At 46.7% G+C, this 14008-nt stretch overlaps 1 protein-coding gene across 1 annotated transcript; it reads left to right on the plus strand.

Annotated features, from left to right (window-relative positions):
* The first annotated feature begins 1638 nt into the window (after nucleotides 1-1638).
* SPMIP5 (sperm microtubule inner protein 5) lies at nucleotides 1639-6073 on the plus strand. Its single transcript, XM_060099587.1, is given in 5 exon segments — nucleotides 1639-1693; nucleotides 4011-4145; nucleotides 4148-4228; nucleotides 5887-5934; nucleotides 5937-6073. Coding segments are annotated over 5 exon segments (456 nt in total).
* Nucleotides 6074-14008: the final 7935 nt, after the last annotated feature.

Below are 14008 nucleotides of genomic sequence, written 5' to 3' on the forward strand. Positions count from 1 at the left end.
GGGTGTTGAAAGTCAGCAACTTCAGTAGCACCTGAATTAATCCTTGTAGATGGCAAGTGCCCATGGCAAGTGCCAATTTGTAGTTGACAGTTTCAATCCACTGAGATGAAAGCTCATCTTCCATAAAGTGAGGACGGTTAGAAGGAGTACGGCTCCACCTTCCCAGCATCCTTCATTTTGGTGCTTTGTCCCTTTCTGCCCTGTCACCTGTCCTGGCCATCTGGATATTCTCCTAGTAAGAGACACGAGGCTAGGAGGACAGGGGTGTGAGAAGCCCGGGGGAAGCCGTCTGGGGCACAGGCCTCTGCTTCCCTCCCAGGGTGCTTCCCCCGCCCCTGCCAAGGCCTGTTCCCGCCAATCCTCTCCCCCAAGCCCAGGCCTCCCCAGTGTCTACATCAGAAAAGGCGGCTTTGACCCGGATCCCTTCGTGTACCCCTCTCCACAATTTCCAAACCCAGAGCGGCCTCGCCTGGGTGAGACCGTGTATTCAGAACGGAGAACAGCTTCGGAGGCAAAATATTTTCCGGGCAAATCCCTGCATCTCACCCCATAGACCGACGCTGAGTGAGTTCACTGGGGTTCACCAGTCGCCTCTGGCTCCCGGGCCCGGACTTTGCCAGGAGGCCAAAGGGTGATGAAGGCGGGGGTGGGGGTGGGGGGTGGGGGGGGGTATGGTCCGACTCCGCCCCTTCCCCCCGCCCCCCCGCGGTCGAGAGCCCTGGTGGAGGCCGGGCCAGGGCAGGAGGTCCGTGGGGGCCAGGATCCAGGCCAGCCCAGGTGAGGACGAGGCGGGGCGGGGCGGGGGGAGGGGGCGTGTCCGCGCTTTCTGACTCGCTCCCTGGCCCCACCCCCAGCACACCTCCTTTCCGCGCTCTTCCCTTCAGCCTCCTCCAGGCAGGCCTCTGGGCTGGGTCTGCAGCTGCGCAGCCGGCCACGCACCCGCGGCACACTTCTGGGCAACATAATCCTGCCCCCAGAGTGTAGACGTCTTTCGGTCACACCTCCTTGGACACAGGGACCTTCAGACAAGTTACTTAACTTCTCTGTGCCTTATTTTTCCATATGTAAAATAGGGACTCAGGTAGGAACTAACCCTTAGGGCGGCCGTGTTGTAGCAGGTGTTCTTCAAATGTCTGAACTGTTTAAAAAATTTCCATTACTGCTGAGTAAACCGTGACTGAGGCCCTCCCCTCCACCCCTGAGGCCACTTGTCCTGGCCACAAGGGTATGACTTTTGAGAGAGGAACTGGCTTGGTAGGGTAGGACTTGGAAGCAGAAGCATCAACAGATGCCAGATGCAGGACCTGGCCCATTTGGGGGCACCACAGGCCATCCCAGAAGGGAGAAGGGGTCTGGCTCGGGAGACAGTATCCACATAAACTGACGCTGTTTGGTCCGCCCCCCGCCCCATCTTGGACTCCATGCCAGCCTTTGCAACTTCTGATCCTTTCCAGCCACAGTTTACTCTAATTCTTTGTTATGTCCTGTACATTGCATGTTTAACATCATCCTTGGCTAATTGTGGTGCTTTCTCTCTGTCCTAATCCCCTGGCAAAGTTAGTGACGCCCAAGGGCTCTAGCACATGCGCAGTGAGTTCTCCAGGCAAGGACTTCCCTTCATTAACAGAGAGAAAAATCATGCAGTCTTCCAAGACCTTCATGAGACACCTGCCAATCACACCAGGCTACAGTGGTAAGTGGTGATGTGCCCTGCAGGGGGACCATGGTCCTGATTGCTGTCCCTGCCTTGCCCCACTGTCCACGTCCGACTGGCTTATTGGACCAGTACAGGCACTTTAGCTTTTAAGAAACTTGCTGAAAGTGTTTCATTGCTGAAGATGGAAGATAACTGGGTTCTGATAAGTGGGGAGATATAATCTAAGCAGATCTCCCAGGACATGGCCTGGTATGTAAGAAGCGCTTAATTAATGTCTGTTATATACATTTGGACCAGGATAGACACAGTGAATAAGCTGAGGCTCTGTCCTTCCCCAGTTGTGCTGTTCTCATGAACTAAGGCTGTCTTTATGGTCCCATTTCTTCCTGTGTCCCCTAGAGGGATGGTGACCAACTTTTTCGGTTTGCCGGGAATGGTCCCAGTTTTAGCACTAAAAGTCCTGCATCCCAGGAAACCCCTCAGTTGTTGGCAATCCAGGACAACTGGTCACCCTACCTAAAGGCTTTTCCTCCTCAGGCTTCTGAGAATTTACTAAGTCACATCCCTGTGTGTAACAAACCTGGTGGTCCCCATAGACCCTCTGCTCTCACATGTAGGTATTCTCAGTGGGGAGAGGCATGGAGACTATTCCAAGGTTGCCCATCCTCCCCCGATCCTACTGGTTGGTTAAGAGAATAGGCTTTGGATTCTAATAAACCGAGATTCCAATATCTCCCTGGCCATTATCTATGTGATTGTAAGTAAGTTACTTACCTCTCTATGGTAAGTAAAAATTTCTATAAAATGGTTGTATTAGTTTCCTAGGGCTGCTGTGTAAAACAACAGATGTCTATTCTTTCACAGTTCTAGAGGCCCGGAGTCTGAAATCAAGATGTTGGCAGGGCCGTGCTCTCTCTGATGGCCCCTGGTGTCCTTGGTTTGTGGAAGCATCGCTCCGGTCTCTGTCCCCATCTTCACATGGCTCTTCGTGTGGCCTTCTGCTCAGTGTCTCTGTGTCTGTGTGTCTCAAATCTCCCTCTCCTTTTTCTTATGAGGACACCAGGCACTGGATTTGGAGCCCACCCTAAATCCATGATGATCTCATTTCCAAATCCTTAGTCTGCAAAGGGTCTGCAAAGACCCTATTTCCAGATAAGTTCACATTCACAGGTACCAGGGGTTAGGACTTGGATAGGTCTATCAGTTCAACCCATTACACGGGGTAGGGATAGATTCCTCATAAGACTGTTGTGAGGATTAAAGGAACCAGCACACATAGCCTATTTTAAATATCTTGGCCCTTAGCAAGACTCAGTAAAGGTAGCCTGTATTCCTATGTGTGTGTGTGCATGTACGCAATCAGGTAAAATCTAGGCAGATCAAAGTAGACCCTGATGGAGAAAAACCACTGTGACAGGGCCCCTGGGTGTCTACGATCTCCTCCATGATGTTAGGGTATCTTTTTAATTCTCCAAAAACTGGGGAGACTGGATAGTGGGTGGAAGACTTCCAACACTGTCAAGAACAGTTTAGTAATTGGATTATTCCAGAGGAGGTTTCTTGCAGGTGCACGGGGTGAGGGTTGCTGCTCTCAACTCTGGGGCCAGGTTTTCTGGCCCTAGGGACAAGAGCAAAGATGGTGGGCTTCATTAATGGGATTTACTTACTTATCTATTTATTTATTGACAGTTTAAAGCCAAGTCTTAACCAGTTTTTCCCCCTTTGTTCTTTTAAAAACTGGTCTTATTATGGCAGCATTATAGTACTTAGGATTCAGCATCCAGTTTAAATAAATAGTTGTGTTTTACCCATACTAATTGTAATGATTACATGTTATTTTGTGGGAAATGGTGAAAAATTGTGCTCGGGGTGGGTCTCACAGATAATGAATTTACCTTTTTGTGTAATAGGTCTCTGCTTTTAATAAGCCCGCAATTTCCTGGTGGTCCGACAGAAAAGATCCCCAATTGCATTTGGGAAGTGTCAAGGAAAATAAGCGTTCTCTCTAAAAAGATGAATAATTTCAATGACTCCTTTGACTAACATTTTGGTCCAATTAAATGCTTTCCCCATTTGTCGTTTGGGCTGACATCAGGGGCTTTGCTATCAAAGAATATTACTGTCATCGCCTTTGTTGAAACGGGCCTTCCCTCCCCGCTCCAAGGTCAGTTTTTCATGGCCTTGGGAGGGCCCAGCCACAGTGGAAACAACAGCGCAGCTTGTATTAATGGCCTTTGGGAAAATGCAGTGCTGTCGGCCGGGGAAGAAACGGCAAGGGGTGGGCTGAGATTCTGGGGGTTTGGGCAGGTTCTGAATACCTCGCTGAAGGTTGTGATTCCTTCGGCTCTTGCAGGCTTCGTGCCCTACCTTAGCTGCCAGGGCACCTCCAGTGAGGACAACATGTCCCACTGTCTGAAAATCTTCCAGGAGAACACACAGCGGAATAAAGACCAGCTGGAGGAATTACGCTGCTCAGTGGCCACTGCCCCGAACTAAAGCCCGTCTGCTCAGAGGAGACGGTCCTGTGGACCCTGCACCAGTATTACCGGCAGTACCACCCCTTGAGTCGGGGTACCGCCTCCCAGAAACCAGCCCCCCTTCACCCTGGGCCCAAGCACAGGGCCTGGACGTCTTGCTGAGCTGCCCCTGAGGGCACTGGGTCCAGCACAGTTCCAGGTCCCCAGGCGTCCGTGCAAAATGGAGAGGCTCAGTTTCTTAAAAAGAGAAAGAAACATTTCCAGGGGGAGAGACAGGTGGGGAGGAGGGTGCTAGGTACTGAGCTCCCCAGGCAATCATCACAGAGGTTCAGAGAACAGCTGTTGTCCCGGTAGGCACCGCTTTTAGTTGCTTTCTCTGTGCTGGCTACCGTTATTTCATTAACCACCCACGATGACCCTATGAAGTCGATACTATTATTCCCACTTTAGAGCAGTGTCCCTTGTCTGAGGTCAGACCTTGGTTTGAACCCAGCTCCTTCACGTGCTGGCTGGGCGGGAAGGGGCTTTACACTGAATAACATTCAGAATAACAGTGACAAAAACAACTGACAGTATGATTGTACAATGTTAATAATCACAACAATGATTTGTCCTAGACTATTTTTAAGGCCTAAAGGCCTATAAGAAAAGTAATGGACTGATTGTCTTTATTATTGTTACTGTAATTGGGGACTTTTCAAGAACACGTGCTGACTCACATGTTTGGCGTGCTTTAAAAATTTCCAAGTCGTTACAAGGAACATCTGCCTAAGAGTTGGGATTTAGCCCAGCTCCATGAGTATTTGCTGTGTGACCTAGGGCAGGTTGCTTCCCCTCTCTGGGCTACAGTTCCTTCATCCAAGGCAGGGAAGGATGGACTAGACACTCCCTAGGGTGCCTTCCAGCTTTTAGGTTCTGGGACTCAGTGGCCTAATTCAATTCTTACAGCAATTGAGGGGCAGTTATCTTACATCTCACAAATGTGAAATTGCCCGAGGTCAGCCAGCCAGGCAGCCAGAGCCAAGTCTGATGTGCTTTGTCCTGACTTGCATGCTTCTCTTGATTCCCTTATTCAGATTGTCAAAGAGCATTGTCTGAAGCTTTTTTCTTTCTTTCTTTCTTTTTTTTTGTATTTAGTCTGAGAAAAGAGTGGCATCTGTTTAAGGGCAAGAACTTGGGAATCAGAGAGACCTGGGTTTGAATCCTGGCCCTATCACTTCCTTGCTATGTGACCTTGGCCAAGACTTTCTTAACCTCTCTGAGGTCTCAGTGTCCTTCTCCACAAAGTGTAGGTAATAATGGCACCAACTTCTTATGGTTTGTAAGAGAATAAAATGAGAGCCTATGTAAAGCCCTACCAAGGTGCTGGCACGCAGGATCCACCAACCATTGGTAGCTGCCCTCATCATGTCTAGGGGCCTAGTGCTTCCCCTGGGGCTGATTGTTGGGGTGCCAGCTAGCTTGGGAGCATCGCCCACTGTGTGGCTTCTCAAAGCCCTCAGGAAGCATGGCATCTTTTTTTTTTTTTTTTTTTTCTTTTTGCGGTATGCGGGCCTCTCACTGTTGTGGCCTCCCCCGTTGCGGAGCACAGGCTCCGGATGCGCAGGCCCAGCGGCCATGGCTCACGGGCCCAGCCGCTCCGCGGCATATGGGATCCTCCCAGACCGGGGCACGAACCCGTATCCCCTGCATCGGCAGGCGGACTCTCAACCACTGCGCCACCAGGGAGGCCCGCATGGCATCTTTTTACAGAATGCAAGTACATAAAGAAACCTCTTCAGGAGCCCCCCATCCCCGGCTGGGCTACCTGCCGAGAGCCAGGGTCACTGAATTAGGCTGTGCCACGTGGTACACCGTCATGGCCAGAAACTGCTACAGGGACTTCCTGGACATCGTGGACCAGGCCAAGAGAGCACACCTGAAACCATATGAGGAGTAAGTCTGGCTTATGAGGACTAACTCAGGTAACAAGAATGAGGGGAAGAGCAGATCTCAGGCCAGGGGTTTCCAGATGCCCCCAGCCCAGCGCTAGGACTGGTTTTTTTTTTTTTTGGTGTCTGTTTTGTTTTACAGAAGGCGCTGTGTTTGTAATTGCAGGACTTGCCAAGTAGGCAGCCATGTCCTGCTCCCCACCTGCGCCCAGCAAGTTCCAGAAGCCTTGCTTCTGGGCTTTGCTGGTTTGCAGGGAGAGGCTGGCAGTAAAAACCAACTGGGCCCCCTGTCCGGGCAGCAACCTAAGGCTCAAGCGTGCTGAGGAAGGGAGATGGTAGGGCACTGCATGGAGTGGGGGGCTCTTGTGGCCTCAGTTTTCCCTTCTGTAAAATGGAGATGATGATCCTTTAGGATAAATCGTAAGGATCAGAAATAAGCACACCGTGCTCATGCGGGACCTGCACAGATTATATTTATTTTTATTATTAATGAAAGGAAGAACTCTATGACTTTTGTTCTTACTTTAGAACATATTGATTTAGGCCTGCAGCACCTCCTCCTACCTCTTCTCCAAAAAGTTTGCTGCATGAAAGGCTGCTGCCAGAGTATCCGGATCTCTCTATTCCAGGTAAGGGAGGACTTTCCTTCCTTCCTGCTGGTTTTAAAAGGGGATGGTTCCAATTTCTCCACATCTTTGCTAACACTTTTTATTTTCTGCTTTTTTTTTTAGATATTAGCCATTCTAATGGGTGTGAGGTGGTATCTCTTTATCATTTTGATTTGCATTTTCCTAATGATTAGTGATGTTGATCATCTTTTTACGTGCTTATTTGCCATTTATACATTTCTTTGGATAAATGTTTATTCAAGCCCTTTGTTCATTTTTGAATCAGTTTGTTTGCTTTTTTGTTGTCAAGTGTTTGGAATTCTCTATATATGCTGGATACTAATCCCTTATCAGATATACAATTTGCAAACATTTTCTCCCATTCTGTGGGTTGCCTTTAGATTCTCTTGTACACTGTAGATGGGAATGTAAAATAGTTCAGCTGCTATGGAAAACAGTATGGTGGGCTCTTGAAACAATTAAAATTAGAACGACCATACACCCAGCAATTTCACTTCTGAGTATATTCTGGAAAGAATTGAAAGCAGGGTCTTGTAGAGATATTTGTACACCCAGAATTATAGCAGCATTATTCATAGTAGTGTAACCCAAGTGTCCATCTAAGGATGAAGGGATAAGCAAAATGTCATCTATATGTACAACGGAATATTATTCAGTCTTAAAAAGGAGGGAAATTCTGACACAAGCTGCAAGACAGATGAACTTAAAGGACATTATGCTGAGAGACGTAAGTCTAACAGAGAAAGAAATAACATATGATTCAATTTATATGAGGTACTTAGAGTAGTCAGAATTAAAGACAGTAAGTTAACAGTGATTGCCAGGGCTGAGGGGAGGGGAGAATGGGGATTACTGCTTAATAGGTGCAGAAGTGCAGTTTTACAAGAGAAGAAGTGTTACGGGGATGGATGGTGCTGCTGTTGCACGACAGTGTGAATGGACTTAATACCACTGAACGGATACATAAAAATGGTTAAGATGGTGAGTATTAAGTATGTTTTAACACAATAAAAAAATTGTTTTCTAAGTAGGAAAAAAAAAGCGGGTGGGGGCTTCCCTGGTGGCGCAGTAGTTGAGAGTCCGCCTGCCGATGCAGGGGACACGGGTTCGTGCCCCGGTCCGGGAAGATTCCACATGCCGCAGAGCGGCTGGGCCCATGAGCCATGGCTGCTGATCCTGCGCGTCCAGAGCCTGTGCTCCGCAGCGGGAGAGGCCACAACAGTGAGAGGCCCGCGTACCGCAAAAAAAAAAAAAAAAAAAAAAAAGCGGGTGGGATGTTTGCAGTATCCCCTCTGCCTCGCTGGGCCACCTGCCTGCAATTTGTGGGGCTGGTTTAGCTTCCAGGTGCTTTAGGTGTCCTACCCTTGGAAGAGCCCTGATGGAGGACCCCAGACCTCCGGTGAGGTGTGGCTGCACTCAGAGGCCAAATGTGTCGTGCAACGGGAAGATTTATCTAGAGCCACTGTCTTCGATAAAGGACGTGGAAGGGTAGAAGTGGAGAGCCTCCCAAGGAGAGGCACATATTAAGGGGGGCTCAGAAGCCCCTCACACACCCCAACCGGCACGAGGGAAATTTCGTAAGATAAGCATCCTTTTCACTGTCACCTGCACCCTGACCGGTTGGTGATAACATGCCATTCATAATAAAGGACTTTTATCGTCACGTGAGAATAAAGAGGATACACTTCTCGGCATGCTGAGGCTTCTGTGGATGTTTTCCAGGTTATGTTGACCTTGCTGGGTGGGGCCCAGCTCTTCCCGGTGCTGAGGTAACATTGCGCACCTGGATCGGGCTCTCACTGAAGCCCTAGCCCGGCCGTCTAATGAGTCGGTCCCCATCAGCCACCTTGGGTTGTGGCATGGCAGTCCCCAACACTGGCACAGGGCCATGCCCACCCCAACCCTGGTGTTTCCGAATCCCAGCCCCCAGGAGAGCCCTGGCACACCAGCTGTACTGGTTTCCTAGGGCTGCTGTAATGGTACCCCAAACTGGGTGGTATGAGAGCAGAAATTTATTGTCTCATACTTCTGGAAACTAGAAGTCCACGTTCAAGGTGTTAGCAGGGCCATGCGCCCTCTGAAACCTTACGGGAGAGTCACCCCTTGCCTCTTCCCCACCTCCTGGGGGTTTACTGTCAATCCTTGGCAATCTTCGGTGCATAATTCTAATCTCTGTCATCATGTGACTTCCCTGTGCCTTTGTGTCTTCACATGGCTGTCTTCTAATAAGGACACCAGTCACACTGGATTAGGGCTCACTCTTCTGCAGTATGACCTCATCTTAACCAGTTACACCTGTGACATCCTATTTCCGAATAAGTCACATTCTGAGGTACTGGGGATTAGGACTTCAATATATCCTTCTGTGGGGGGCAGAGGTGGGGGACACAATTCAACCCATAACACTGGCTGACCTTTTATCACTGACAGGCACTCTCTCTGACTTCACTCTGCAGCCACTGGCATGAAGAAGAACTCAAAAGCAGTTCCTGGGGCAGTGAAGCCATTGTTATCAAAAGACTCAAAACTGCTGGGATGAACTGAGCCACTCCTGAGCATTTTTCCCAAGATGAGAATGTTCACCTGGGCTCCCTGGACCCCCAAGTGTCCATGGGTAGAAATCAGGAGTCATATCTTGGATGAGAAGAAAGAACTGGGATGAGAAAAAAGTTACATGTTAGTTTCACTAACCTCCAAGTGAAATATAATATTTCCTTTGTTTATGAATGTAGGCAAAAAACCCCCAGCTGTACCTGTCACCTTAACCCAATAAAAATCCCAGATCTTTTCACATCATATGACATTTGTTGCAAATAGCTTGAAATAATGTTAATGTTGATCAGTACTTTATAATCATAGTTGTTATCGGAGCTACTATGTCTACTCTCTAACATTGTTCTTCAACATATGTATAAGCAAACACTTATATGGCTATTTCACAAATTTGTTCTTTTTAGTATTTTGATAGTATTTCAATGTAATTAGCTCCCTTTGTAATCTCATGTATTATACTTTATGCCTTTAACAACATTGTTCTGAGAAGAGGTCCATAGGTTCATCAGACAGCCAGAGGGTCTGGGGCACAGAAATGGAAAGGAACCCTGTCCTGGGAAACAACAAAAGACATGTGTAAGGGGTGGTTGTCATACAAAACAGCACCCTAAACCCAATGGGATATGGCATTACAATGCATCCTGTTATTAAAAGATAACGTGATAGAGGAATGCTATCGTGGAAAAAAATTTCTGATACAGTACATGAAAAAAGCAAGACCATGGGACAGTACAATAACAGCAAACCCATGTGTACACACACACACACACACATCACTATAATCCTGTTTTTCTGTTTAAAAACAAGGGAGGAGTGGTAAAGGGAGCTAACCCATAATACTACCAGTGATGATTTGGATGATGGTGCGATTGGTCTTTTTTACTTTCTTGTGGTTTTTTCAATTTTCCACAGCCAACAGGTATTGTTTTCATAATCAGGAAAAAATGTTATTTTCCTTATTTGAATTGATAAAATCCTTATTTGAAGTGATTAAAAAATAACCTTTTAGAGATTGCATGCTTAAAGAAAAAAGCCATGACTCAACAGAAGTTAGCTGCATTCTCTTTAAAGGGCTGGGACCGAGCTCAGGGAACAGGTGGGATTTTTTCCAGCTTTCTTAACACCCTGGGAGAGTGATCCCACAGCCTCAGGAAGGAAACCAGGAGACAGATCCCTCACCTGCCCGGGGCCGTGTGGTCCAGGCTGCTGCATCTCTGCTGGCCCCTCAGAAATGAAGAACACAGGAAGCAGCTCTGCCTGCTGCCCTCTCCCAAACCCATAGAGTTTGCAGATTACTGCTCTAGACCCAGGGTTTTTGAAGTCTTTGCCCATGAAATTAGGGGATGTCGGGAGCGAAACCACTTCTTGCGACTGCCTTCATCTTGATTTCACTCGCGGGATCGAATCTTGTCAATATTTAAGTCACTAGCTAATTCCTGGCACTGACCTTTAAAAAATGACTTGAGCAGTAAAACAAAAACACAAAAAAACAACCCAGTAACAGAAATAACAAAATCGAATAAAGGCAATTAAAAGATTGTCTAATAGTATCTAAGTCTTCTATAACTTCACGATTAAGATTATCAAGTTCAATGTGCATATCAAACTCCTTTTGTTGAAACAATTCCACATTGCAATTCTTTTCCTTAATCTTTATCCTTTCTGTTTCTCCTAACCTGTAATTTCTAGAGCATAGTCTGTCGGGGGAGGGAGAGAGGTGATTTTACTGCACAGCAAATTATCATTATTAGCACAAGCTGCATCTGTAATGAGCTCATTCTTGCTGCTAAAAACAATTCTATTATCTGATAAGACAAAAATTCCCTCGATCTGGAAATGCTGAAGAAATGGAGGTTGTGAGTTTGTATGTTTTCTTATGACAATGGGGCCTTTTGTGGGGATAGTTTGAATTCTATGGCAGTTAAAGTGCTCCTTTGGGGTCCCTTCTCTCTCTTTGTATTGGAGAATTGACAGTTTCCCCGGAGGTGGGAAGATGGGAGGGGATGCCTTGGTTCCCTGTCCCTGTCCCACAGAGTGGTGACTGGTGGCTCTAAACAGGATCTCAGTTACGGCTTTAACCTTGTTCCAGCACAGCTGTGAAGTGTGTGGCCAGGAGTCAGACACTCCCTGAGTTTAGAACTCAATTCTGCTTTTTTTCTGGCTGTGTGACTCTGGGCACTTTCCTTAATCTCTCTGAGACTTAGATTTCTATTTTGTAAGGTGAGATAACAGAAGAGCCAACCCAGTCTCATGAGTTAGGAAGAGATTAGGCATGTAAATCTGTGTTCAGTAAATACTATCAATTACCACTGGGGTAAAGGGTCTTGGGGACATTGCTAGAGCTGACATGGGTTGGGGGTAGGAGCGTGATGAGCCCACAGAGTGAGTTCTCAACAGAAAAGGGTTCAGAACCAGGACTCCTGCCCCCTACTGAAGTGTTCTTTTTTTTTTTTTTTTTTTTTTTTGCGGTATGCGGGCCTCTCACTGTTGTGGCCTCTCCCGTTGCAGAGCACAGGCTCCAGACGCGCAGGCTCAGTGGCCATGGCTCACGGGCCCAGCCGCTCTGCGGCACATGGGATCCTCCCAGACCGGGGCACGAACCCATATCCCCCGCATCGGCAGGCGGACTCCCAACCACTGCACCATCAGGGAGGCCCTGAAGTGTTCTTTTCACTGCTGCACTTTTCTTCCAGGAATCCTAACCCTGCGAGGCAGGGAGAACAGGTGTAATTGGCCAATAATAAATCTGTAGCAGCAGCCCCGCTAATGTGCTCGCTTATGTCAGACTCTGGTTCTTTACCTGGAATAGCTTATTTAATTAGTATTACTTAGTATAAATACTTTCATTTAACAGATGAGGAAACTGAACCACACAGAGGTTAAACAATTCACTCAGGGCCATTTTTCCCAGAAAAAATACAGGTGGTTCCTTCAAAGGCATATATATCCCCGACAAGAGAACCATGTCAATAATTGGATTCAAACTGGGTTTGTCTGGCTTCTCCAAAGGCTGAGAAGAAGCATGTTCTCCACCTTTCCTGACCAGCCCAGGGAACCATCAGGAAAAGGCACTAGGCACTCCATGACCTAGAAGAGCTGGCCACTCAGCCCCAAGGTCTTCAGGCCTTGTTTCCGGTTTGTGTTCTGCTGAAGGTCACACCAAGGGCAGCTCTCCCCAGACCTCTCTGTGTGCCTGGGACATCCCCCTGCCCTCCACACTCCCAGATCCCAGCTTCAGTTTACCTCAAATCACTCCTATTTGCTTAAACTCAACTCAGTTTTGGTGCATGCTTAAAGTATTTTAAAACCTATTTGTCTAAGGGCATTTCCGACTTATGATTTGTGTGCACATTTATCACATCCACAGCTTTGTGAAGTTTGGGGTGTTTTGTTTTCCTTGGTTGTCCTTCTTTCCCTCATTTTACCTACTTTTGAACATTTTGAGGATCTCTTAGCCAGTGTCTGAAAAAGCTTTCTGTGAGGTTTATTGTCATGAATGCAGCATTTTGTCTGAGTACTACCTCAGCCTCTTACCCTGAAGGTGCTCACCCTTTTAACAGGACATAAATCACTCAAGCCCTTCCTTCTAAACGGGGGGCTGAACACTTTTTCTGTGGAGGCCCAGATAGTCAATATTTTAGGCCATATGGTCTCTGTTGCAACTACTCAATTCTGCAGTTTTAGGAGGAAAGCAGCGATAGACAACACATAAATGAATGTGTGGCTGCATTCCAATAAAACTTTATTTATAGACACTGAAATTTTAATTTCATATCATTTTCATGTATCACGAAAGATTATTTATTTGAATTTTAAAAAATTTAAATGTGGAAACCATTCTTAGCTGGAGGTCTGTACAAATCCAGGTGGCCCCAGGGGCCCAAGTTACAGAACCTTGCTCTAAACCAGAACTTAACCCAAGGGCTTGATGCTAGCCAGGATCTAGTTGTAAGTGATTTATTTTGTAAGCAGTATGGGTCAAGCAAGTGGCCTCTTGAGAGAGAGACCCCTTGGGAGGATCTGGGGAGCAGAACCCCCATGCACCCCAGAAAACTGAAAATGTAGCTCAAACCCACTGCCAAGAGGGAGAGTGACCAGGGTGATGTGAAGCTCAGATTAGCCGGGAGAAAGCCTGCAATTGCTTGAGAGAAAAGGTAGAAACAAGGCCTGTAGAGGCTTTCCATACCCTGCATTAAAGTTAAAATCTAATTTAGATGAAAATGGATGCATAGAAATTAACTGTGCATGTGAGGCTTTTGTCGTTAGACTGTGTACCCTGTAATGATAGCTTTACCAAATTTATTCCCTTGGCTTGAAAATAAAGATGCTTTTTGAAATTTGATTTTGTTGTTTTACAAATCGTTTTAGATTTGTGGATCATGCAGACTCCATTTCTGATCTGCCTCAAACAAAAACAGAGAAAGTGTTTAAGATTCAATCAAAGGCTCGCTGTGAGCGGCACAACATTAAAATAACAGAAAAATCAATTCAGTTTTTATTTGGAACATGGTTTGTCACAAATAGCATTCTAATAGATAACACCGATTATATGGTAGCAAATGTAAATTATATATACCGAGCTTACAACTTTGTCGGAGTCATCATTAAGGAATTTGACACATAAGCAGGAGAACAATAAATGTCAACTGCAATATATATCAGTTAGGTACAAACGGGATGCTGAAATGAGTGATGCTGGCACACGCTATACTTATAAGTAATAATATGCAGTCTAAAGTAGCTTGCGTTTTCAAACAAGAA

Source organism: Mesoplodon densirostris, chromosome 1 (assembly GCF_025265405.1).
Source record: "Mesoplodon densirostris isolate mMesDen1 chromosome 1, mMesDen1 primary haplotype, whole genome shotgun sequence".
In the NCBI taxonomy this organism is placed as follows: domain Eukaryota; kingdom Metazoa; phylum Chordata; class Mammalia; order Artiodactyla; family Ziphiidae; genus Mesoplodon; species Mesoplodon densirostris.